This window comes from Larus michahellis, chromosome 2, assembly GCF_964199755.1.
Source record: "Larus michahellis chromosome 2, bLarMic1.1, whole genome shotgun sequence".
NCBI lineage: Eukaryota > Metazoa > Chordata > Aves > Charadriiformes > Laridae > Larus > Larus michahellis.
The window spans coordinates 5,974,127-5,998,505 of NC_133897.1; the positions used below are offsets into that span (position 1 = coordinate 5,974,127).

The 24,379-nt window shown below is 48.5% G+C and overlaps 1 protein-coding gene across 1 annotated transcript in view; it reads left to right on the forward strand.

The window, feature by feature from the left end:
* The first annotated feature begins 3,673 nt into the window (after positions 1-3,673).
* The window catches only part of VILL (villin like), a 37,463-nt gene continuing 16,757 nt past the window's right edge, over positions 3,674-24,379 (forward strand). Inside the window, exons 1-6 of the mRNA XM_074574008.1 lie at positions 3,674-3,812; positions 16,577-16,658; positions 18,188-18,262; positions 20,363-20,559; positions 22,609-22,717; positions 23,051-23,161. Coding sequence (XP_074430109.1) covers positions 16,590-16,658; positions 18,188-18,262; positions 20,363-20,559; positions 22,609-22,717; positions 23,051-23,161 — 561 coding nt within the window. The 5' untranslated portion in view covers positions 3,674-3,812; positions 16,577-16,589. The remainder of the gene's footprint in view (positions 3,813-16,576; positions 16,659-18,187; positions 18,263-20,362; positions 20,560-22,608; positions 22,718-23,050; positions 23,162-24,379) is intronic.

A 24,379-nucleotide genomic window follows, 5' to 3' on the forward strand; every position in this document is an offset into this window, starting at 1 on the left:
CCCCACAGAGCCCCGACCTCCACCGGTCCGAGCCCACCAGCGCCACAGAGCAAAGCCGTGTTCCCTTCCCCGCATCAGAACTCCCCTTGTGGGCAGCTGGGCCAAATCCTGAGGCTGGTGCTCAGTCCCTCACGGATATCAGACATCCCGCCTTGCTCACTGGTTAGATGCTGCGGGTGGCTGAGATGTACTGTTATGAGGAAAGGCTGAGGGACCCGGGGCTGTTTAGCCTGGAGAAGGGAAGACTGAGAGGGATCTCATCAATGTTTATCAATATCTAAGGGGCAGCTGTCAAGAGGATGGGGCCAGGCTCTTTTCAGTGGCGCCCGGCGACAGGACAAGAGGTAACCGGCACAAACTGGAACACGGGAAATTCCATCTCAACGTGAGGAAAAACTTTTTTACTTCGAGGGTGGCAGAGCACTGGCACAGGCTGCCCAGAGAGGTGGTGGAGTCTCCTTCTCTGGAGACATTCCAAACCCACCTGGACCTGTTCCTGTGCCACCTGCTCTGTAGGGGGTTGGACTAGATGATCTCCAGAGGTGCCTTCCAACCCCTGCCATTCTGTGATTCTGTGAGATTCTCACGGGGTCTTTTGCTTCAGCAAGTTATAAGCCAAGTGAGGTTCCTGCATGTACTATGGCTGATATACACACACGTATTGCTTTCTCATCTTTTTCCCCATAGCCAGGAGCACAGCAGATGAGGGAGCAGTGAATTAAAGCCCAATCATCTCTATCAGATCCGTAGGGGATCTGCCTGTAAAGGGCACTACCTAGATTTTCATTTGGACATGATGATTTTGTAGGGCAGAGCGATGAGTTTGTAGACCCTGAGCAAGGCTACGTGAGTCATGTGTAGTAAAATGCCACGTGCTTTGGTCATGGGTCAAGAAAAGCTCTCCTTAAACATTCTCAGAAATACATGCAATGCTTTGCCTGCTACAGGTCAGGACATTTAACCTCACCTAAGCAGTGATGAGTCTTTGCACTGGTGTCTTGAGCAGCTTGTGGGGTTTTTTTGCCTCCTTCCCCTGCTTTTCCAAAGCGTGAGGCCCCTGCCCTGTTATCTCATCTGCAGGGCTTGGCCCTTCCCTCTTCCTCCCAGAGCTCCATACCCGAAAGCAGGGTGGAAATACCTTTGCAACGTGTCATTTTGCAAATACGTCCTTGGCAGAGCCTGTTTCCCCGTGCACAATGTTAACCTTGTCCACAGGCATGTGGGGTGGTCAAGGCTGAGGCAGATGTGGGCCATTACGCTGCCAAACTTCAGCAGAGTCTTCCTCCCAGCAGCTTCTGATTTACCCCAGCATTAACCTGTGACAATGTCTTCAGTGTCTTCAGGCTTGCACTGGGACACTGAAAACAGCCTCATCTGCCATTTGTACACATGAAAAAACAACAACCTTTAAATCACAAGGTCTTTAAGCTCTGGGAATTCCAAGTCAAGGCTTTAGGACCAGAGTGTGAGTGCATCAGGTCGTGCGCATGGGAGAAAATAGCTGGAACAGGAACTTCTCAGATCATGTTTCAGTTATGAAAGTCGGGCTATTCTCTTTTCCACCAGTACTGAGTTAAACTGCTCGGAAATAATGTTTTCTGCTCTATAACCCATGGCATGACCAGAATTAGCAGGAAGCAAAAGTGCCTACAGCTCAGCACTAAATGAGCCCATGGTTTATGACAAACATATTCTTTTCCCTCGGCGTTGACTATTCTAAACTGCTTTACATATATTTCTACAGATTTGGGCTCCTTAAAAGCTCACAAGGATTATACACAACTTTCTCACTGTGGTGATGGAAAGGAGTAGGGACAGGCAACTCAGACATCACCTGTGCACCAGCCTGACGTGCATTACCAAAGTTGTGGGCATAGGAATGACATGCTTCATTCCAGAGATCAAATTCGTGTTGCCGCAGCCATGGAAACGGGTTGATTTACATCAGCATAGATATATGCTCTGAAAGGACCCAGACACACAGCAGCTATTAATTAAACCCTTGGTGCTGGGGTTAATGACTTCATGTGGCAAAAGGGGAACTGGAGCACGATGGGGTTTGGTGCTGGTCCTCTGAGGTCTCCAGGTGTCCTCGCCCCAGCTTCTATCTAACGCTTCCCACCAGAGCTGCTGGTGTATGACCCTCGCTGCTGGGCCAGCACTGGGCTTGGGGGGCCAATACGCCAGAAATAAAAGCAGGTCCTGCCACAGGTCCCCATCTCCTGTGGGCTGGATGGAGACACAAAGCATGGTGTCTCTGCAACAAAGGAAGACGCTCAGCATGATGGAATGAGAAGAATGAAAAATGAAAGGTGAAGGCGGTTATGGGTTTTATGAACTGTGACCTGCTGACATTAAGAGATAAATTGCTTGCTAGGGGTCAGTTTTGCATCTTCAACCATGAAACTAAGATCTCTGAAGTGTTCCTCTCAGATATGGGCACGCCCAGGCTGAATGAGCAGGTTCAACCCATGCCCTGATTTGCAGCTATCTGTGATTAGTGGTATACCGGGCTGTAGCTAACATCATGAGTTTTTTGGGCACTCTTCCCATTAGATGTCCCTTGGGGTCAATGACTAGGTCTGTGGAGACTGTTGGTTCAAACCTGTTCTGACACCTGGTTTAACTGATGAGCTGATCCATATCTATTTTCAGTTTGTGTGGGTTAATGTAAAGAACCAAGGAAATGGCAAGAGAAGCTTGATGCGTAGGAAGGGAAGGACTTGGACGGTTCGCAGTCCAGAGAGGTCGTGTAGTGTCCATCCTTGGAGATATTCAAAACACAGCTGGACGCAGTCCTGGATCCCCCAAAGGCAGAGGTGACCGGTGACAACAGTGTAAGACATGTTGCCTCCGCCACTCTCCAGCCAGGGACGTTCCCTCCACCAGCAGCACCATGCAGATGCCAGGCAGGAGCAGCTGGGACTGAGCGGAGATGGTTTGTCTTAGGTCACCCACTGCCAATGGCATCGGGGCAGCTTCCAGAGGGGGTAGCTGCATATTACAGCCGCCCTTTGCATACACTTTTTTCTTAACAAACGTATCCCCAGACACAGCTTTGCGCTGCAGAAGGTGGCTACAGCAAACACTGCCAGCTTCGCTGGGCTTTTCTGGTTTATCATTACTTATCTCCTGGGAGGGCAGCTCGGTTGCACGCCCCAGTGCTCCGTTACGTCCTTGTTTCAGCCAGAAATCCTGACGGCAACCGTCAGCCCGGCTCCCCATTGCCCTGGGCTGCACGGGGAGACCTGGCTCGGCGTCACGGGGAGCACGGGAGCAGGCTGTCTGCCCCAAGCATCGCTCCCCTCAGACCGACTGCGCCAAAATTCGGGACAGCTGGAGCCAGCGACTGGAGGTGGGACCCTCGGGCCCAAGCGTGAGCGTGGCACTGAGCAGCACCACACCTCGCTTTGTCCAGTGGAGATAGATAGAGAAAAGTCGTGGGGGAATAAAACCACCCTCCCCTGCCCTTTTAAATCAGGACTGAACAGGTTTCTAATTAAAGCAGCACTTAATCATTATTGCTCGGTGAATGCAGGGCTGGTGGGTATTTGATGCAAACAGCGAGTTGGTTGAAACTCTCTCACACCGGCTCCTTCTTTGTCCCTCCGTGAGCCTGGGAATGGGTGTGATCTCCGAGTAGGAGTGTCTCTGCGGTTAAGTAGAGGATTGAATTACCGAACGCTGCTGTTCCCGGGCTGACAAGGTAGCAGAACAGCAAACAAAAGTGCCTTGAAACCAGCTCACCCAAGAGGAGAGAAAGTGCCGGGTTCGGCGGCGAAGGGAGACCTGCGAGGACACTTCCCAGCAAGGTAAGCAGCTCCCCTGCACCCCGCTGGGTTTTATTTCTAAAGGCCAGAACTCTTTGATGACTTTTGTTCTGTGGGATAGCAAAAAAAAAAAAAAACAACAAAAAAATTAATAGATTTCATGTTTGTTTTTTTTTTAAATCGCTCACCTGGTGTAAGCCGGGATGTCTTTACTGAAAGCAATGAGCCCATCCCAATTAGCACCATTTGGGTGTTATTAACCCCTCTTGATGAGCACCATTCAGGGTTGGAACCAGCAGCTGTCTCAGCTCCCCAAGAACCCGGCCGGTTTGCGATTCAGTTTGGAGGACACATGCTTTTCGTTTAGCTCTCCACAGAGACTGGCTTTGATTTCGCACAACAAGCAATTAACGGCACTTTGGTTGGGCCTGGTTTGTTTTACCCTTTGCTGCTGTGGGGATTTGCTTAAAGCTCGCCTGTCTTTGCAGTGCTGTTATGGGTCCAGGCAGCAATGAAAAGTCGTTGCAAGTTCTCATCGATAGGTCTGGTTGTCATCTAATCGATCGATCTGCTCATGGATGAACTCCTGGGCTGTTTTGCTCTGTAAGCACAGCGTGTTTTCTCATCCCCTTCGTTTGAGATGCAAATTGCACTGAGATAAAATTGAGTTGTAATGGAGTTGAGCTGCAGGCGTACTTGCCAGTATTTTTCTTAGGCGTGCCTTTTAACAACATAAATATTTAACACAAAGGAGAACTGATATGAATTAGTGCCTGTGGGAGGTTTGCGCTTATTCAAGGCTACCCCGGCACAGATGTAAACAAAGGTTAGAGCAGCTGAAGCAAACTGGCCCCACAAGAGCAGCGCTTGGAGGGTGAATCACCCAGGTGCTCTTTACACACCGCTGCTAAACGGGCAGATTAGAGCCTGCAAAATAGAGATTAGACAATCAGAGAGCATCGGCCTTCCTTTTCGGTGGAGTATTACCATTCCCTGCTGCGTGGGCTCAGATGCCGGGTGGAAGGAAAGGCAAGGATGGGCTTCAGCCAGCGTCATGCAGATCGGGAAAGCCCTTACCTTCTTCCCTCACCTTCCTCCTAGCAGAGCCAGGTGAGCCTCCCCTCCTCCTCCCTGCATGGACAGGCTGACCTTTTCCTCCTCCAGCTCCCTTCCCACCGGCGGACATGTAGGTCTCATGACGTTATTTCCTAGGCAGGACTTTAGAGTCATAGAATTGTCTAGGTTGGAAGGGACCCTTCAGGTCATGGAGTCCAACCATTATGACTTTGTGGCAATGGTTGCCAAGGTCTCCCAGCAGGGAGCAAAGGTTTCATGCCATGGCCACAAGCGGTGTCACCCTGGTTTCCTGCCTTCCCCTGTGTCCTCGGGCTGTGGTTATGCTGAGACAATAAATCCCTGCTCTTGCATAGCCAAATATGCTGAAGATCCTCATGCTGTCTCCTGATCTTTTCCATGGAGCTGCACAAGCTTTCCTGGACTTTAAAAGTACCTTTCCTGCTCTGGACCCCCCGGGGATGTGTGGGACATGTGACATGGAGGAGATGCACCATGAACTCTGACTTCAGGCTAGATCTGTCATGCAGGCTGCTCCTCCAGCAACACCCACGCTGCTGTCATTCCTCCCCAGGCGAGCAGGAGACCAGCTCAGTCACCTGCCCCATGCTTGGAAGATGCGGGGGCTTTGTTCTGTGCCGGGCACGTCTTACTGGACCAAAAGTCTTCCATCAATTTTAATAGAGCTAAATATATGGTAGCCCACTTGGAAGCAGAACCCTGAAATGCCCTGTGCAGCGAAGGGGGGCTCGGGGCACAGAAAAAGCCTCGGTGATACCTTTGTGCTAGCGGCCCAGCTCCATTTTAGCTGCTCCTGAGGAATATACGTGCCACCACCACCCCTCCTCAAGGCTCATCCTTCATCACAGGGAATGGGCTCTTTTGCAGCCTTCTGAAATTTGCTCTGGGACTGACACGAATCCACGGGTCGGGCTCTCTGTGCATGAAACGTCCAACTGCACAAGGAAGGGCTCCAATGTGGACACACCACACCCAAAATGTCTCTGCTGCAGCTCTTTGTTTATTCACACACATTCTGCAACTTCTGTTGGCCCCTCAGAGAAACAGATAGTACAGTCACAAGGAGATACATGCTCCTATGACTCATTAAAACCTCTCTTCTCATGCTCTCCCTTTCCACATAATACAACCCTGGAAATGGGCCTAATTATAATTTATCCTGGACGTTTATACATTTCCACCCATTCTCGGTGTAAAAGGAATGCAGGAAAGGGTCAATATTGTCGCTAAGCCTTTGGCATCCGTCAGTCCAAAAAGTCCTCAGAGATGTAAAGTTATTTTCCAACATCAGATGTTGTGCATTTTCTTCAGTTGTCTTGGATTCCAGGGACCTCTGCTTGTAAAAGGAATCCTACCTCTTGTTGTCTGTCTCTATCTGAGCCTATTCGTGCTTATCTGAGGCAGTGCTGGTTAGAGCAACACTGAAACTTGTTATTACCTTATATCCACGTCAAAGACAGGAGACATAGGGGATGCTAAATTGCATGGTTGACCTCCATCCTGGGCAGTTCCCGTGCAATGAGCTATTCAGAGCCACCGACCTCTCCCACCTAAAAATGTCCTGTTGCCATGCCCGGGGATGAAAGAATAGGTTTCTGGATGGGCCTTTATTTAAAACCATTCTTACAAAAACAGCTGAAAAGGGTAAGAAACAGGCAGCGCTAGAAATTATCTTCTTTTTTTTTGGGTGATGGAGACTATCTAGATACCCACCTTCCCTTTGGGAGGGTGCTAGAGCCTAAATTGTTGTACTTGTTGCTTTCTATGAAATAGCTGTCTGGGTCTGAGCAAATCCCACCCATCCCAGTCTTTCAGACGCCTGAATCCTTTCCCTGTGCTCAGACAAAAGTCCCATTGGCAGCTCCGGGTGCAAAAGGCGGTCCCGGATGAATGACTCTTTCTAAAGCTGTTTGCAGTATTTGCTGGGATGTTTTATTCATTTGGCTTTGCGCAGCTGACGTGCTTCTCTCTCAAAGCTGGCCTTCGTTTCTGCCAAGAGGGGATTGCACGTTCTCCTCGCGTTTGCATGCCGTGGTCCTGCGTGGGCTGGGTTTCAGTTTTTATGCCAGGCGGGTGCCAGACGCACGGCCCCGTGGGCTAGGGCTTTGCTCTGTGCTGTGCCGTGTCAGCGGGGAGCTGTGCTCAGAAGCCCCAGAGCTGGGCAGCACAGGGTTTAGCTCACAAAGTCGTGGTGCACCGACACCATCCATCATATAGCACGTGACACCACAGGGGTGAAGTTACACCTCCTCATTGCCCCATGTCCCTCTGCCCTTCATTCCCAGTAATCCACCCCATCTCCATCTGCCTCCGTTGTCTCCCCGGATCCCTTTCCTACCACAACAGAGAATAGCCACCGAAAGCCGTCTCAGGAAGGAGACACAACCACGGGTGTCTCTTGAGGGTGGGATGGTGCTCCTCAAGGAGCCATCACTTAAAGTGAAGGGAGGCAGGTGGAGACTGAGCAGCACCCACAAAGTCACAGGAGAACCAAGAGTGACCTCGCAGCCCACCCTGGGTCGGAAGGGCTGGATGAATCGGTGACAAACACACCACGTATGTCGTGCTGAACGCAAGCCTAGAGGATAACACTAGTATGGGTGACTGCTACCAAAAAGACGTGTGTTGCTGCTGTTCCCTTGAGAGAAGACCCCATGAAGGTCTAGTTCTGTTTCAAAGACCTTAAAGCTCATATAAGGCAACTCATACCTTGGCTCAGCACCCTGTCCCAGTGGAAGCCTGGGTTGGGTTGGTTGGTACTTACTTGTTTTGACACAATTTAGGTGTCTTTCAGCAGAAGTGTGTCAGCCAACATACACAAAAAGCGAGCTTTCCTTTGCAGCTCGAGAAACAAACGTTCCCCCTGAATAAATCTGTTGCATTTCACTGGCCCAGCGGTGGAAATGCGGAGTCCCCTGTGGATCACCATCCTTAGGTCCAGGTCGTTTCATTTGGAATCCGAAATGCAAACCTGTTTTTTTCCAGAAGTCTTGGGTTTCTCTTCCCAAGTTTGATGTGGTACAAGTCTGAATTGGAGCAAAACTGGAACGGTCCCTTCCTTTTGATAGCCAATATTAACCTCAATGCTTTCCATTGGGAAGCCAATGCCGTGGGAACTGGTTCTCCAGTGGTCTGAGTGGACCCAGACCAACACCCCTGCTCCATCACCACGAGAAAAAGTTGAATTAGCAAGGGCTTACTCAGCTGCACTGGTGAAACAGAGGACCAGGGAAAACATCCTCTTTATCTTATACATGTGTGCATATATATGCATGCACACGTTCTTACAATAAATATAAAGCTGTTATATGCAGTAGCAAAAATCATAAATCTTAGACTTGTTTTTTGAGAAGGATGGGCCAGGTGGGCACTGGTGTTTGGGTTTCGCTGTGGTTTATTTGTGGTATTTGCCTTGTTTCATGGCGACGGATCTGGCAAGCAGGGTCTCGGGGCACGGTGGATGAGACTGAGCTCCCACGGTCTGAGAGGTGAAGGGCAGCGTGGCAAGCTGGGCTCTCCACCCAGTGGGTTACCCCATAGGCCACGGGGAGAGGAAGTCCTTCCTGACCAAGAGTCACCCATAGACCCATCATCAGGATGAGGGGATCCACCCAGGGAGAGTCCTCCTCAGACTTAACCACCTAAAACTAAGACGCCTGAGTGAGGGTCGTTGAATCCCAGCCTCTGACCCCCCTCTCCTAGCCTTGCTCCAGGCTCTTTTAACCCTCCATAGGAAGCAGTGGGCTTTCCCCGGTTTCAGGTGGGAAAATGCCTTCTTTCGAGGGTCTCTCCTCAACCTCCAGCTGTCGCATCCTTCCTGTAAGCTTCTGAAGGGCAGGTGCTCCCCAGGGCTCAGACAGCTCTTGTACCCGTGACCAGGCACGCAGGCTCTCCACTCTGATGTCTCAGCTCTGGTTTTACTTACCTGCAGTCATGAAGTTAAATAGTGGTCTGTTAAAATGCTGATGTGGGAGAGGATCGTAACGTTTTTTTCCTGGATCTTTTCCTGGAGGTGGTGAGTAATTACAAGTTAGTTTCTGAGAATGTTTCTAACCTGAACCAGTTCACTGGAAATGAGGACGAGGAATTAAAATGGCTTCAGCTTTGTTTTCCTTCTACGTCCATCTCCTGCCATCACGGTGGCACGCAGCCCTGCCTTCGGACACAGTGCTGGTCCCGAGCCAGCGATCTCTCCCTTTCACCAGGGCAGAAAGAGCTGAAAGAAAGGAGAGATTTGTTCGTAATGAATTGGCAAACTAGATGCTCGCCTTTCCCTTGGGACGGCTCTGTGCCGTTCCTGACTCAATAACCTCCCGACGAGGAGCCGGAGGTGGAATGGATACCTCTGAAGTTGGTGTGCGCCAAGCTGCATTTTATTATTTGAAAATAATGCAGCTGGCACCACCCCAGGGGCAACGCTGCTGCAAGGGTTTTAGCAGCTTCTTGTGCCGCTGTTTTTTCTCTCACGGAGCCTATGAGAGAGGTGAGTTTGCGTCAACAGAGCTTGTTATCGGTCACTGGGACTGATCTCAGGGGGAAGTTACTGCAGCTCAGACTCCTCTGCTGCTTCTGAAAGCTGTGAGTCTAATAGGGCTGCCCTCACCCCGCAGAGATGCTACCTGCCTGGGAGAGCCTGCTGCTTTCAAAGACATCCCGGGGAAGAAGGACTTCCCGGGAAAAGAGTCAGTCGGGAGCTGCGTGGGTGCTCTGACCTTCTCTGTAGGACACCCAGGCAAGGACTGCCAGCCTCCGCGTTCAGCCAGCTTTCTCTCCCTTCCCCAGCGCCAGTCACCGCTGAGCACCGGGCTCTGCATCCAGCCTGACGGATGTGGAAACTCAGACTGCGCGGCTTGGGCGTTGGGGTTGGCATTCAGGCGTTCCGAATTAATTGTCAGTACATTGTTCTGAGGTTGTTGAGAACTTTGCTGGGACAATACAGCTCGACCGTTCCCAGGAAAAACAGTCAGTTGTGAAAATTTTAGAGGGAGGATTCAGAAATAGCAGCAGTTTGGGGAAAATCTGCTCCTACAAATCAGTTTCCCAAGACCATCTGCTTGAAGATCAGACTGCTGGAAAGCTACCAGCAGTGAGATAAATAGGAAGGACATAGGAGGTCATAAAGAGAGGTGTAGAGAGATGAGCAAGATTTTCTGGATGGAGCGAGGTGTTGAGCTAGAATTTATGGCAGGTGGAAATGAGGCAGCTGCAGGGACTAGTCTAAATCAGAGGAGATAAATCATGAGCTGCCTGCCCTTCTAAATCAGATGTTCTCTGAGGAATTTGAAGAGACAGAGGAGGTACAGAATGAGGGCTGTTGCGACTGGGAGGGTGGTTATTTCCCAGTAACCTGGTATTTCCTTGTGCTCCTTCCTTTTTAAGTAAGAAGCAATGGTAGGTTTGGAGAATTAAAGCCCTTCTGCATGTCCCACAAGGGGCTGAAAGGTAAAGGCTCTCAGCACCCATGGGTTTCTCGGAAAGACTCTGTATACGCTACTAAGTCAGAAATGCTAGAAATGGACAGAGGGTGAAGACACAGGTTGCAGGAAGACACACTAAGCTGAAGTTCTCCTCTTGACAATGCCTGGGATGGTGGTTGGAGATGGGGTAAATTTGCAGGATTCAAGGGAGAGACAGCAACGGGGTCCTGGGGAGACTGGTCGGCTTTTGTCAGGCAGGGCAAACTGGTTATTGCTCATGCAGAACCTGAGAAATGACTTGACTAGGTGGAGCCAGGTTTGTGCGTCCTTCAAATTTACTGAACAGGGAATTCAAACCTCCCCTGGGGTATAGAGCACGTCCAGTTTGAGAGGCTATCAAGAACATAAAGTCATCTCAATGATTCTCTTCACCCCAGGCCCTTAAGTCTTCACTCACAATGACACTGAACAGACTTCAGCATCTCAGTCCTCAGCATCCCAGCCCTTGCCCCATGAACAAAGAACAGAAACGACCAGCTTCTTGTGATGGCAGGTAGCTGTTTGGACGAGACATGATCTGATGACCCCTGGCAGCCATTCGTGGAGAAAGGGAAAACCTGACCATCTGAACCCAGCGAAGTCCCTTCCTAGCTCCAGAGCCATTGACCCTGAGAAAGTGAGCAAGAAGCTTCTGCACAATCTTCGTTCGTCTTGTCTAATGCCCCATCTCAAGTTTTGATCCATCTCCACTTAAGAGAAGACTAAAAAAGCCCTTCAACTCCTTTCATGATCCACACAGATGATTTGGTAGCATGGATAGGGCATCTTTTCTGACCTATGGAGATGGCTCAGTGCAGCCCTGAAGCAGGAGGATCAATCCCTGTTATTGCCTTAATGCCAAACCGATGGGAAGGCACAGCTTGCTGAAAGCACAGCACCTGAGCAGGGTCTCACGGTCGTGGACCCCCAGGGAGCCAAGCCCAGAGAGCACACCCTGGCCATTTAGCCATCTCATTTCAAAGACATTAAGTAAAGGCGAGCCTGCCAGCTTCCCTAATAAGCCGTTCCAATATTTAATTGCCCACCGTGATCAGAAATAGCATCTTATTTCAAGGCCTGTTTTATGTAATTTTAGCTGCCAGGCAACAGCTCTTTCCAAGAAGGCTGAAGTGCTCTCTGTGGTCAGCCGTGCGTGTCTGTGCAGAGCCCTCTCCTCAGCACGCTGGCCACACCGAGCTCCTGAACCTGAACCTCACGGGACCTGGGGAGGAGGAGGTGAGCCGAGCTGTACTTCTTCCTCCTTTGCCACTCCCCAAAAGCCCATATCCCATTCCCTACTTCATGACTGCATCCCAGCACATCCTACATGGGTAATGTGATTCAGCTTCTCTGATTGCAACCCTTCCTGTGATCGTGCAAGAGGACAGGAGCTGTCACCAACACACTCATACACATATGGAGATGTATGTCACAGGTGCTCTCACTTATGCAAACTTTGCCTACCTGCCAGAAAATTGGAGGAGGATATTATGTGCCTGAGCGTGTGACATAAGAGAGAAGACAAGCCCCCGTCCTGGACCTCTCTACCCGTCGTTTCCATGTGAGATAGCATCATAGAATTATAGAATTGTCTAGGTTGGAAGGGACCTTTCAGAGCATCCAGTCCAACCATCAACCTAACACTGCCAAAACCACTGCTAAACCATGTCCATCAGCATCGCATCTAATTGCCTTTTAAATACCTCCAGGGATGGTGATTTCACCACTTCCCTGGGCAGCCTGTTCTAATGTTGATAAAAGCCTCTTCTTCTCCTCCTGCAACAGGAAAATAGAAGACAACTTATATCGGTTGAGTGCTGTACTTCTGGGCAGTCACTCGCCAGGGACAGGCATTGTTCAAAGCAGCGGTCCCAGGCCCCAGGGCAACTCAACGCTGAATTTCATTCCTCCGGGCAAAACAAGAGTTAACTGCTGTCCTCTGTGCAAACAGAAAATGGCACCTACTTGGGCCCAGATGCCCGGCTATGATGGAGACAATGAAAGCAATTCAACAGCCCTGGTTTACCTCATCTAATGCCAGTCCAAGTATTCCCAATAATTAGGCCTTTCAGCCTGGAAAGGCTGGAGCCACAGCTGCTTCCTATTTTCCCGAAGCTGTACAGAGCATTAGTCATTTCACTGGGTTTTTTTTTTTTATTACCGTGACTACAGCCGAGTAAGCGTGCCGCCAAACCCCAGACAAGCCAAATCAGGCTCAATTCAGAACAAACCCCGTGAGTTTGAAATTCTCTCCTATCCCCCTTCTGAGTCCTTATTTTCCCTCCCCACCCAAACAGCCCGAGTCTGCCTGAAGAAACGTCCTGCGAGGTCTGCTTTCTCAACACGTACCAGGTTGATCAAAACGAAGTAGTGATTGCTGGCACTTCCACCCCAACTGTTACTCATTAACCAATCTTGGGAGTGACCTTGACACTTGATTAGTCATCTAGTCCTTCCTGAAGGCAAAGCTTTTCCCCACACTGTGCTGGTTGGAGAGGGGATGGGGATCATATTTAGCAAGGAGGAGTGTTGCTGTGATTCTGGCAGCGCGTGACGGGGCCAGAGACCCATCTGCCCTCACCTACCAGCTTTGTTACTGAGGTCGCGTTAGGGAAGGCTTTGCTTTTACCTCTGGAGGCTCCAGGTTGCCCTGGCTGTGACATTCAGCCAAGAGACCAGCCACCAACGTTGGGTTTTCAGGTCCTCTGCCCTCACTCAACAGCAGCATTTGCTCGTTGCAGTTTAATTTATAGTGTCTCAACCGAGTGGTGATGTCCCAGCAGAGCAGCTCCAAGCCGGCAGTTGTCTTTGCTATGCAGTGGCCACCTCAGCCTGCACTCTTGGTGTGAACTTGTCTCCTCTTTCCATGGTTGTAAGAGTCCCTGGAAATGGTGGAAAATGGGTTAGTTGGCCTTGGAGGTGGAAAATGGGTAGTTGTAAGTTATTAATGTGGGGGTAAAGAGGGGAGCTACAGCTGCTTTAGTGCCTCTCTTCCCCCTTCACAGGTAAAGCTGTGTCTGTACAAGGAAGCAAACATCCATCCCCATAACCAGGTTTTTTTATCCGATGAATCCCTGTCCCAGAGGCAGTTGACTCATGCTTCTTGCCAATTTGTCTTTCACCTGGCGCTGGGCAAAACTGGTTTGATTTAGATAGGAACTGACCCAGACACTGCTGTTTAAACCCCACAGTGAACCCAAAGCCTCTTAAGATCCCTTTTTTTCTTCTTTTTAAATTAGAAAAGTTTCTGCCTTTCCTAATTTCAGCACAGATGGGAAGTTTTCACTCCATAAATACTGGATTTTGTGTCTGGGCAGGAGTTGAATTATGGGATCATCTGATTAAAAACCCACATTAAATCATTAATGAAATGAGCTGTCTGATTATATAAGTCATATTCCTATTATTTCTAACTTGGCCACCAGCCGAAAGAAGCTGGAGTCCAAAGAAACAGCCAACCTTGTCTGTGCTTCAGACTTCCCCCATTTTAATGACTAATGAGGAAGGGAGGGACAGCATTTCCCAGAAAAGCGGGGACCGGTGCAAACAGGCGAGTTTGAGATGGAGAAAGGACCCCCAGGAGATCCAAGATCCCCGATTCGAGTCAAAGAGGTTTGGGTGGGAATCGGTAGAGCGTTGCTGGCTTTCAGAGGGTTTTGTCCAACACAGCTGTCTGCATGTGGAGGAATCTCAGCATCCTTTGGGTTAACTTTCCCGACTGCAGAGGTTGGGATGCTGGGAGACGCAGGAGCCAGCTGTGTCTCACAGCTGGCCAGCTGCCGGTTTCCTGCGCTGTTAGCAGCAGAGCAAGACGCCTGCTGGCTTCCACGGGGAGCAGTGTCACTTGTGCTAAAAAGCTTCATCCCCCCCCACCCCGAATTCTCCCTCGCATACAAACATCTTTAATTGGCTTTGTTTTCAGGTTGTTCCTGTTTTGACGCTGGAAGGAAAAACCGTAAATAAATTAAAAAGATAGCTGAAGGAAGGCAGCTTCATTTGTGTTTTTTTTTTTTTAATTTGATAGGGACTTTCCAAATGCCATATTAAAAATAAAGGAAAGGTCTTTTGGTTAAAGATCTGAACTGGGATCTTTTTCTGGCTTCAGTTTCTGATAGCCATGGACTTCACAGTAGGTGAGTCAGGACCCCATTCAGAAAAGCATCTAGCTCCTCTGTAGGCACTGAAATATCTTCCTGGATCTGTCTGTTAATCTGTGTGGGTCTCAATTACCTTTCTGGGAATTGAGATGAAATTTGGGGGTTTTTTTCTCCTTGCTGTTTCTTTCCTTGCCTGGAAGTTACCTGGAGGAACCGAAAGGGAGATGAAGGTTGATGAATGTGCCCCTGATAGGTACATGAGGCCACATGGACTCAGTCTTCCACAGTCCTTCTGATATATCTGTGTTCGGAAAGGAGTGAGCATGTCTGACTCCTGCTACTGAGTGGTGCCAGACTGTGGGCGCCTGCTCAGTTAGCACAGAGGTGTTGGGGCTACAGCCAAAATACCCCCTGGAGGTACTTGCACCTCTACCACCTGTGCAGGGAGACAGAGTCTGGCAGCTCTGGGCTGTGGAAGACCTGGATGGAACAATGTTCTTGCCTAGAACAGCAATTTTTGTACTCTTACTTAGTGTGCAAACTCTTCAGGAGAAGGACCATGGCTTCTTGTGACTTTGTGATGCCAAGTGCAGCACAAGACTCCATGCTCTCTTAACATGAGCAACAAACACGCCTTCTGGCAGGGGATCACCTGTCTGTGTTCTTTTCCTCCTTGAGAAGAAGCTTCTTCCATGGCTTTGTGCGATAGCTTCTTTTATTTTTCATCTTGTCGTGGCTCAGTTGTTGTGCCGAGTTCAGGCAGCCATGGCACCGTTCCTTCTCGTAGGCGGTTTCCTACAGCTGAGCAGAGGAGTGTAGGACAGGCCCTGGCCTACGATCAGTGCAGCCTTTTCATCCAGAGACAGAGAAGAAAATGCAGTCAATCAAGTTGTTGTTGTTGGTTTTTTTAACGTAGTACAATCGTTCAGCCTGTCATGAGCAAATGCAAATCAGGGGAGCACACTGGTGGAGCAAATCAATGCAAAACGCAGAAATCAGTGAGCTGTGTTTTCTGTCGGAGCTGGGCTTTGATTCGTGAGCAAGACTGACTCATATGGGAACGGCTGATATGGGTCTTGCCCCTGCACAAACACAATCTGTCCCGTGGCCACTCCATCGGAGCCGAGCTGCTCAGGAGGCACCTGCCATGCACCACGGGCCAGCCAGCTCTGCTAGGATATAACCCAGTGTTTTCACATACGTTGTTTTTGGGTTTGATTTGCTTCAGAGAGTTGCCCTGTAAACAAGCTGGGTTCAGAAGTTGCTTCTTGAGCAAAACCTCAGCTATCCAAGCAGTAGGAAGAGGGAGCATAGCTAAGGGTAGTCCTTTTTCCTTTTCACAGATGGTAGGTATGATAAATAGGAGACCTTCACTCACCAGAGGGGTAGCTGGAGATACCAAAACCATCTCAAATGTCCCCAGACACCTTTGTGTGGGCAACTGAAACCTACCTCTTCCCCATACAGGCAACAGAGCCTAGGGAGCTCTGTGTGTAAAGTAGACATCTGGGTCATCCAAGATCACTCCGTGGATCACTCCATATGCCCTCCTCACTGCACTGGTTATGTCTCCATTGACCTTTACAGAGCTGAGAGCCTGGTGCCCTGCCCTGAGATACCGGCAGGTGTCTTAATTTAGAGCTGAAACTCACCCTGAAGTGGAAGGGCTTCATTCCTTGGGCTCCTAGTGCTCAAGGGTGCCTGACCTGACCTGACCTGACCTGCAGCAGCTGCTCCAGGAGGGCATGGGTCTCCTGGAGGTCCACTGTTGTCTCTGCCACCCCTCGTGCCATGGTGGGAACAAAGCAGTACTGATGTCAGGGCCAGCACCCTGGTGAATCCTTTCCACCTATTCAAATGGGGGAAAACTAATCCCACACCAGAACGACGGTATCCTATCCAGTCTTTGCTGGGCTGTGATCCCACACTTTGCTTGGCCCCCCATGAGCATGGACAGCCTGCGAAGGGGAGTTCATCCCACCTAACTGTGGGTAACTACAGCTGTGCTCTTTGTAGTCAGCAGAGAGAGACACTTCAAGGTGTGGATTGTCTGTATTAAACCTCGACTGATGGCAACAGGAACCAACCTGACTAGCACACTTACTGTTGTATCCAATTATATAGTAATTTTGTTTTTTCTTCTTCCTTTCCCTTCTAGCTCAGACTGCAGGATGACAGACGGTGACACAAATCTCCCAACTATCGAGAGAAAGCTGGGACTGCAGATATGGGGCATAGAGGTATGACAAGAGGCAATGATGGCATATGGCCTTTGCAAATGTTTATGTGTGTGTGTATGTTTCAAGAAAGAGATATTCTTGAAGTAGTCTGGGTGGGAAAAGAAGGTCTTACGGATAAGATGCAGTGGGAAACAGGAGACCCAATCTCTGGCAATGCAACTTTCAATGTGTTGTTGCTTTGTTTTCCTGCTCTGTAAAACAGGGATAATATTGAGTAAGGAAACATGAATGTGGTGGGACAGAACCTGTTCCTCCAGCACTGGAGGCTTTCTTACCCACTTTGGGAACCAATGCAAGGCAGCTTTAGCACACCAGAAATTAGTTCCCTGTTTCACCGAGAAGAGGGCTTATGTATAGGTAACCTTAGTCTATACCAGCAGCTGCCATGGGGAAGCATCCATTTTTGCAGCAAAGGCATCCCATGGAGTCTGTTTGCACTTCATCCTTGTCTTTCCCACTCTGATCAATGGATCACTGCAAAGAGAGATACTGCCACCTGCAAGGTCACCTTCTGCTTGTGGTGGTATTTGATTTTGTACTGGAGCCAGGCTGTGCTCAATTCTGCCTTTTTCTGGCCCAATTCTCCAAGAACATTAACCTGCAATGAGAGGGGGCATAGCCTGAGGTGCAGAGTCTGCTCAGGGGAGCAGTGGGAAGGGGCTCCAACACATCTCCAAGTGGTGGTGGCCCTCTGCAAGTCCCAGCTATGTTCCAAACATCACAGGTTTGTTGCCTTTCCATTTCTCTCCAAAGCACTGTACTAAGCTTCTTTCCAGAGGATCTGTAATTAGAGACGTGTCGGGTTCACAAGGGTCAAGCTGGTATGCTGGGAAACAAGTTAGGCCACCAGAAGAATGTGTGTCTCTAATTCCAGGGAACCACAGAGCCAATTCAAGCTCAGGAGCTGTGTGCGTACTGGTGGGTGGCGCATCCAGGCACCTGTGCTGGGCAGGCATGGTTGGTTAATTGTGCATTTGTACCAGATGATGTGTGCAATTAGGGTCTGGAGAGGTGGAGGGACATATCAGTTTCCTCAAGTCTGTCTCTTCTCAGCACTGCTAGTTGCTACGAAGCCCTGGCAAAGTGGTTATCCTAACAAAGCTCCAAAAGTTATCCTTGAACTTGCAGGTACTGAGTAAAAACCGTGCCCCAAAACTGAACCTAGGATGAGATGTGCTCACTCCCTGGGAAATTCCCTACAAAAGCAAGTTCTGGAGCACTTCAGCCTGACCTCCAGGTCGTCTTGCTGTAGAGCTACCCGATTGCAGAAGGGCAAGGAGACTAAAAAACACTGGTCAATCTGTCCAAGGAGCATTATCATTTATCATTTGCCCCTTCTCACCCCTTAGTACTTTCGGGATTTCCCCCAGAAGTGGCTTTTCCTAGCATAGAAGCACAGCCCTGGTTCTTCCTCCTCCAAACCCTGCTTGTCACCTTAGTGTTTCATGCACCCCAGCCGTCCTGTTTCGCACACATCAGCTTCTGGCTCTGAAGTTCGAGCAATGACCCAAACGCTCATTTCCTTACAGAATATGAAGATGGTTCCTGTACCTGAAAAGGCTTATGGGACGTTCTTTGAAGGGGACTGTTATATAGTTCTGCACGTAAGTAAGGATAGCAGGCATCGGTCTCTGGGGTAGGCAAGAGAGGGGAGGCAACCCTCTTGTTGCCTGGGAGGCAACAAAAACAAACCTTTTTGTTTAGCTCTGACTTGGACGCTGGGTATCCTCACTGCTGAGAGCAGCACTGTGGGTAAAAGTGGTTGGGCGTATGCATTCACCATCTAATCACGCACCTGAATTTAACGTGGCTGTTGCAATAAGACTGTGTTTAGTAAATTAGAACTCCAGAGGAACTGTTAACTTAGTAATTCATTAAAATTATTTGTTTTCTAATCAACTGAATCATGTCCAGACTTGGCAAAATGACCAGTACATTCCTGAGAAACTAAATCAAGGTCTACCTTTGCATGACTTAAGGGAGTCTTCTGGGGGCGTGAGGGGTGGTTGACTGGAGGGTCTTGTTTACAGCAGGTGGCGTGGGTTAAGGTGTACCACTTATTCAGTGTCACAGAGGCTCTGCAGCCCTTCTCATGTCCCCATTAAGACGCTTCATCTGTCTAGACCTCCATGCAATTTGGTCTAGGCTTACTTGCAACAGGCTGAACCCGAGCTAGCTAGAAGCATGAGGAACTTCTGCGAACCAACTCTACTATATGGGCTGTACAAAGTGCCTTGTGTTCCCAAAGCTCTGTGGGAGGATGATTGCACTCAGCTCCCAGACTTCGTTCCAAATCTCTTCATCTGCATAGAGCAACCCAAGCCCCATTGCATCAAACAACATCCATACAGCGGAAACCAGAAGCATTTCCCACTTCCTGGGTCTAAGCGTCCCTCCTGCAAACATCTTCATCAGTCAAGAGACACCAGAGCCTCCATTATTCCATGATAAACAAATGCACATCCTCTGTACGTGAATCCAGGAAAGCAGGCTGGGATAGCGACACAGAATGAGTCTCCTGCTCTAATTCCCCATCCATATGCCTTTAAGCTACTTTTTGAGTGCTTTTGGCGAATCAGTTTGGTAGCGGCCACCCAAAGACATGCTTAGAGGAGAATATGGGTGTCCTTGCAAGCAGTTGACTCCAGATACCACTATAGATTTTGACGCTCGGCTTATGTTGCAGTAGCTTCCCCAAGTAGAAAAGCATTTAATCAGCCCACTACTCTCCTCCCCCCCGCCCTGCAGATGGGAGGGTAAAAATACCAATCTTTGCATTCTGCATCTTGACTGGAGGCTCTCCAAACAAAGGCAGTCCACAGAACAATGGGACTTTGATCATCTTCAATAACAGCGTATTAAATTGAGCGTTTTTTGCAACAAATTAATTAGCTGTGCCTGGAGGAACGGAGCTGTATTTTATTCAAGTTTTTCTAGCGTGTTTCGCTGTGGTATCGCTGCACAAAGCAAATAAACAGAGCTTAGTGTCAAATCCAGTTTATAAAATGAGCTTTTATTACCTTTCCCAGGTGTCCATGATAGGGTTTAACACAGTAGGTGCTGAAAAATAACTGGCACAGCTCACATAACGATAAGCACACCTGTTCTCAGATCGCTCGCCTCCTCTTTCTAGGCTATTGGGTTTTTCTGTAATAAGATGAATCACAGCATGCACACACAGGCTCGGCTTCATTTGGAGTTAAGTCTGTTTTGCAAGTCAGCAGGAATTCAGAGGCAGTTTGTGTTACTACGTAGTGTGATGTGAGGAAGAGAAAGGGAAAGAAAGGATCGTATATCCAGGCAAATAAATAGCAGTGTACATTACATTTAGAAAGGAGATCTATGAGAAGAGTCTCCTTTAAGTTTTAATATCAAAGTCTACAAAGGTAGGACAGGTTGAGCGCATTAATTTTTGTAACCGCGTGGGTGTTCAGTTTTCCTTGATAGCAAGAGTTATAAAAACACAGAAGACACAAACATCCTTCAGTGCAATGTTCTCCCAAATCAGGTCCCTGGCTCCGGGCTGAGCTCCCAGGGAGTATCCTAAGGCTCCATCTTGTCTCCCCATGCCCAGGAGAAAGGCAGAACTGGGAAAGGTCTCCATGGTCACTTGTTTTTGCCAGGTCTCCCTGGACAGTCATATTATTTGAAACACACATATGGGCTATGTCTTCATCCTGACTTGTCTTTCCTGCCTCTTCCAGACCAAAAGAACCTCTCGCGGCTCCACTGTGGATTTGCATTACTGGATTGGCAAGGACTCATCTCAGGATGAGCAAGGTGCTGCGGCCATGTACGTCACCCAGATGGACAATGTGCTCAGGGGGAGCCCCGTGCAGCACCGGGAAGTGCAGGGACATGAGTCTGAGACCTTCCAAAGCTATTTCCGCAATGGCATTATGTGAGTAGCGTAAAATACCCCGCAACGAGCTGGGTCATGGCCCCTGGGGTTCCCTCTGCTTCTCTCCATAGAATCATAGAATCTTCATGGTTGGAAAGGACCTTTGAGATCATCGAGTCCAACGAAACAACCTACAATCTCTGCCACTAGAGCATGCCCTGAAGTGCCACATCTAGACGTTTCTTAAACACCCCTAGGGATGGTGCTTCTCAGAGCCATCAACTTTTCAAATATCTGAAAAACATGGATCAGCACTGAATTTGGTCAACATTCAGAAGGAAAATTTCCCTTTTTGAAAAAAATTAGTTACAAGCATTGGGACTGGAACCGAGTCATTCTGTTCTACTGGTCGCTTTCCCAGATATTTGCTATAAATGCATCTTAACCTCCCTTTTGTTCACCCTAAGGTCTTCCTTCCTCTCCTCCACATGCTTTAGATTAATATGCCCATTCAGAGCACTTCAGACTAATATCCACCTTGAAAAGAAGTGCCGATTTGGCTCACACTGGGAGAAATATTCCTGCAGTGGAAGCAAAGTTTGACTCTAAACTTTGGCCATCTAAAATTGGGTTGAATACAACCCTGTGGTCGTGGTTCCCTTTTGGGTCTTTCAAAGGTGACTCCAATGGCTGTCTTCCAGGAGGACCTTCACTGGCAATAAACAGCCTAAGTGCCTTTCTTTTAAACCGCTGAAGAAAACTCAGATGAAAACCCATCCTTGGTTAATACCCTCTATCCCAGCCTGGTTTTTTGATACCTCTGTATTGTGCATCTCTATAACCTCTCATGAGTTTCCTCAGGACTTTTGCAAGACAAAAAAGTGCTTTTATCCTCATCTTAAAGGTAAGTAAGGGCCAATGACGGACTAGAATTCAGACCTCCAAAAGTGTGTAGGTCTGGAAATCTATTTGGAAACCGATCTGCCTGTGAACTCAGTATGAGTTAGACATCATCTTGGTCTAAACCACGTGCCTAAGGTCAAACAGGAAGTCTGAGGCAGAATGAGAAATTAAAGCAGGCTCTTTCCACAACTTGGCAGGTGGACTAGTAACCAGAGCGTCCTTCTTGGATATATTCAACTAGGCCAAACAAGTCTGTATTACTGTGAATCACTCACACAGCTGACCATGTTTGTCAATCTTCTTACAAGCTATGATAAAATACACATATTACCCATATGGCAAAAACTATACAAATTTCAGCAATTATCTGTTTCCCACAAATGGCAATTACATCATGTCAATTATTACCGTAAGGCCTGAAGAATGAACATTGGATCTGTCTTCTAATATGGTCTAGGATACTTGGAAGTGTGTTAGACTTGTTCAAAAGCCATTAAAAAGGCTCCGGGAATTCCTTTGGGGACTGTGTCCTCTGAGGATGTGATTGTGTCTTCCTTGCAAAGTTGCAGGGAAAGGAGAGGATGGCATCATGCGGTGAGGCCACAGCAGTGCTAACAGCAGCTATTGCAAAGTCTGTGTTCAAAGATGGAAGGACAACAAAACTGATAGATTAAATCTGAGAGAAAAGCAATGTCCTGTACCTGTTTACGATAGCATTTTGTTCTGCTTATGGCAACAATTTCCTATCTAAGCTACTTTTAATAGAATAACTATTTTGAACAAAACCAAATTTTAGCAAAAAGTCCATTTTCTGCAAAATATGTTTCATTTTTTAATTGAGTGTTTATGGAATATTTCAATTCTGAGATGCCACTGACATGGTTAATAGGATTTTCTGTTTGATTGTGTTATGTTTCCATTGCCATCCCTCACCTGCCTGTTGATCTACACACCTTCTCCCAAGATCACAACAGCAACACAACACCCATAACAGGCAGATGGACACTGTGAGGAGTCATGGTTTGACCAGGGACCATGAACAGTAGAGTGAGGCAACACAGCATTTGACATTCCATTTTTAGGACTTTGAGATTATATTGGGTCTAGATTTTTCAGTTGTCACCAAAAGCTTGAGATGTTCTCAGAAGATAAAGGGGAAGGTATCTTCCAACCAGCTCTAACTCTTTACTCCCTGCTACACAACAGCTACAAGAAGGGAGGAGTGGCTTCAGGATTTAAGCATGTGGAGACTAATATGTACAACATCAAGCGTCTTCTTCATGTCAAGGGGAAGAAGCACGTGTCAGCCACAGAGGTAAGAAGAAGAGCCCTTTCTCCTTACGAATCATATCTCCTTGCCTCTCCTCCTACACCTTTTTTCGACCAGCTTTGCCTGCTAGATAGCTCATCTCTGCTCAAGAGATGCTGCTCCACTACAGCATCAGTTTCAAGACCTGGCTCAGGGGTTTGGTATTACCATGAGAGAAGCCATTGGGCTCAGTGAATAGCTGAGTGCTAGAAAAACGAGCGTGTCATTGCAGACCAGTTCTTACATCCCCAGGGGCAAGTTCGCAATGGCTGTGCCTTGTCTCCTGCAGCTCTTGTTGTCCCCCGCCATCTGCCAAATGCTTTCATTTCCTCGTGACAGGTAGCGCTTTCCTGGGACAGTTTCAATAAGGGTGATGTTTTCTTGCTGGACCTTGGGAAAGTGCTGATTCAGTGGAACGGACCCAACTGCAGCATTGCTGAGAAATCCAGGGTGAGTACAGGAAAAAACCCCTCAGTTTACCAATGGTATTTTTTGATGCTGGGAGGGGGGAAAAACAGAGAAACAGCGCTCAGTGTTTGCACAGTGAAAATGTCAGTAAAATGACCAACACGCAGATGAACAGAGGAAATCATGACAAATCATCTACTTCTCCATCTGCTGATATCAGAGGCCCAGGGAAATTCAGAGCTGGCCTCAGCTCGGGTTTCACGAGCAGCTGTGGGCACATCAATAGCTGCATCTCCAGAAAGGCATCCAGCTCCCTCTGGAGAGGTCCATCTGCATCCCTCTGTGCCCCGTATGCATGACATGGGACTAAAAGGCAGCAGCAGCACCAGTAGTTTTAGCTGCAGTAGCTACCCCATTGGTAGATGAATTTTTATTTTTTTTTTGCAGTATCAGAGGGAATTCCAGCTTGGTCAGTATGAGACAAGCAGGAACATGAAACCCAGGAGCTGCTAGGTCAGATCTATAGCTCTTAAGGCACTTTTTGAAAAGGTGTCATTATCTTTATTTTCCTTACAGAGGAACCGAGACACAGAGATGTAATAAAGCAAGATATTATCAAGGTGTCATCAGCAAAGTTGATGGCCAACCTCATAGCCAGTCATTGTACACATTAAAAGGCAGGTGGGTCTGCTCTTCATGTGGTGGCACCTGATGAGCCAGGAGAGGGGGAAGCTTCACAGGGAATGCAGTTTTCCAGGACACGATGGTGAGGGGAGAAAATCAAATGGAGGGTGAAGAAAAGACAAAGAAACCCTCAGGACACAAAGGAGGGGGAGCAGGTAGAGGGAAGCCTGCTCTGAGGAACAGGCCATAGTTCTCAGGCCTGGAGATCGAGCAGGTCATTTCCTAGGTCTAACAAAGAGGGGACCCTTTTAAATCATTGCAGTAAGAGTCATGGAAAGAAAGAATTCAATGGAAAATGGAGATTTCAGCCTAATTAGTTGCTTGGCATCTTAGCTGCTTTTTTCGCAGAAAACATCCCCTGTTTTTGAATACTTGAAACATTTAAATGTAAAATGTCACCACGGGGCGCCCAGGGTCCTGCAGCTCCTCAGCGTCCATCCCCGTTGTCCTCAGCATGCGTGCGTCCCTCTCCCAGACCACCTCAGAAGATCATTGGACCTGCTTATGTGCAGTCGCACATAGGCAACACCTGTTGTGGCTACCGTGCGCCTGTGCCCTGCGGGAGCAAGCACCAGG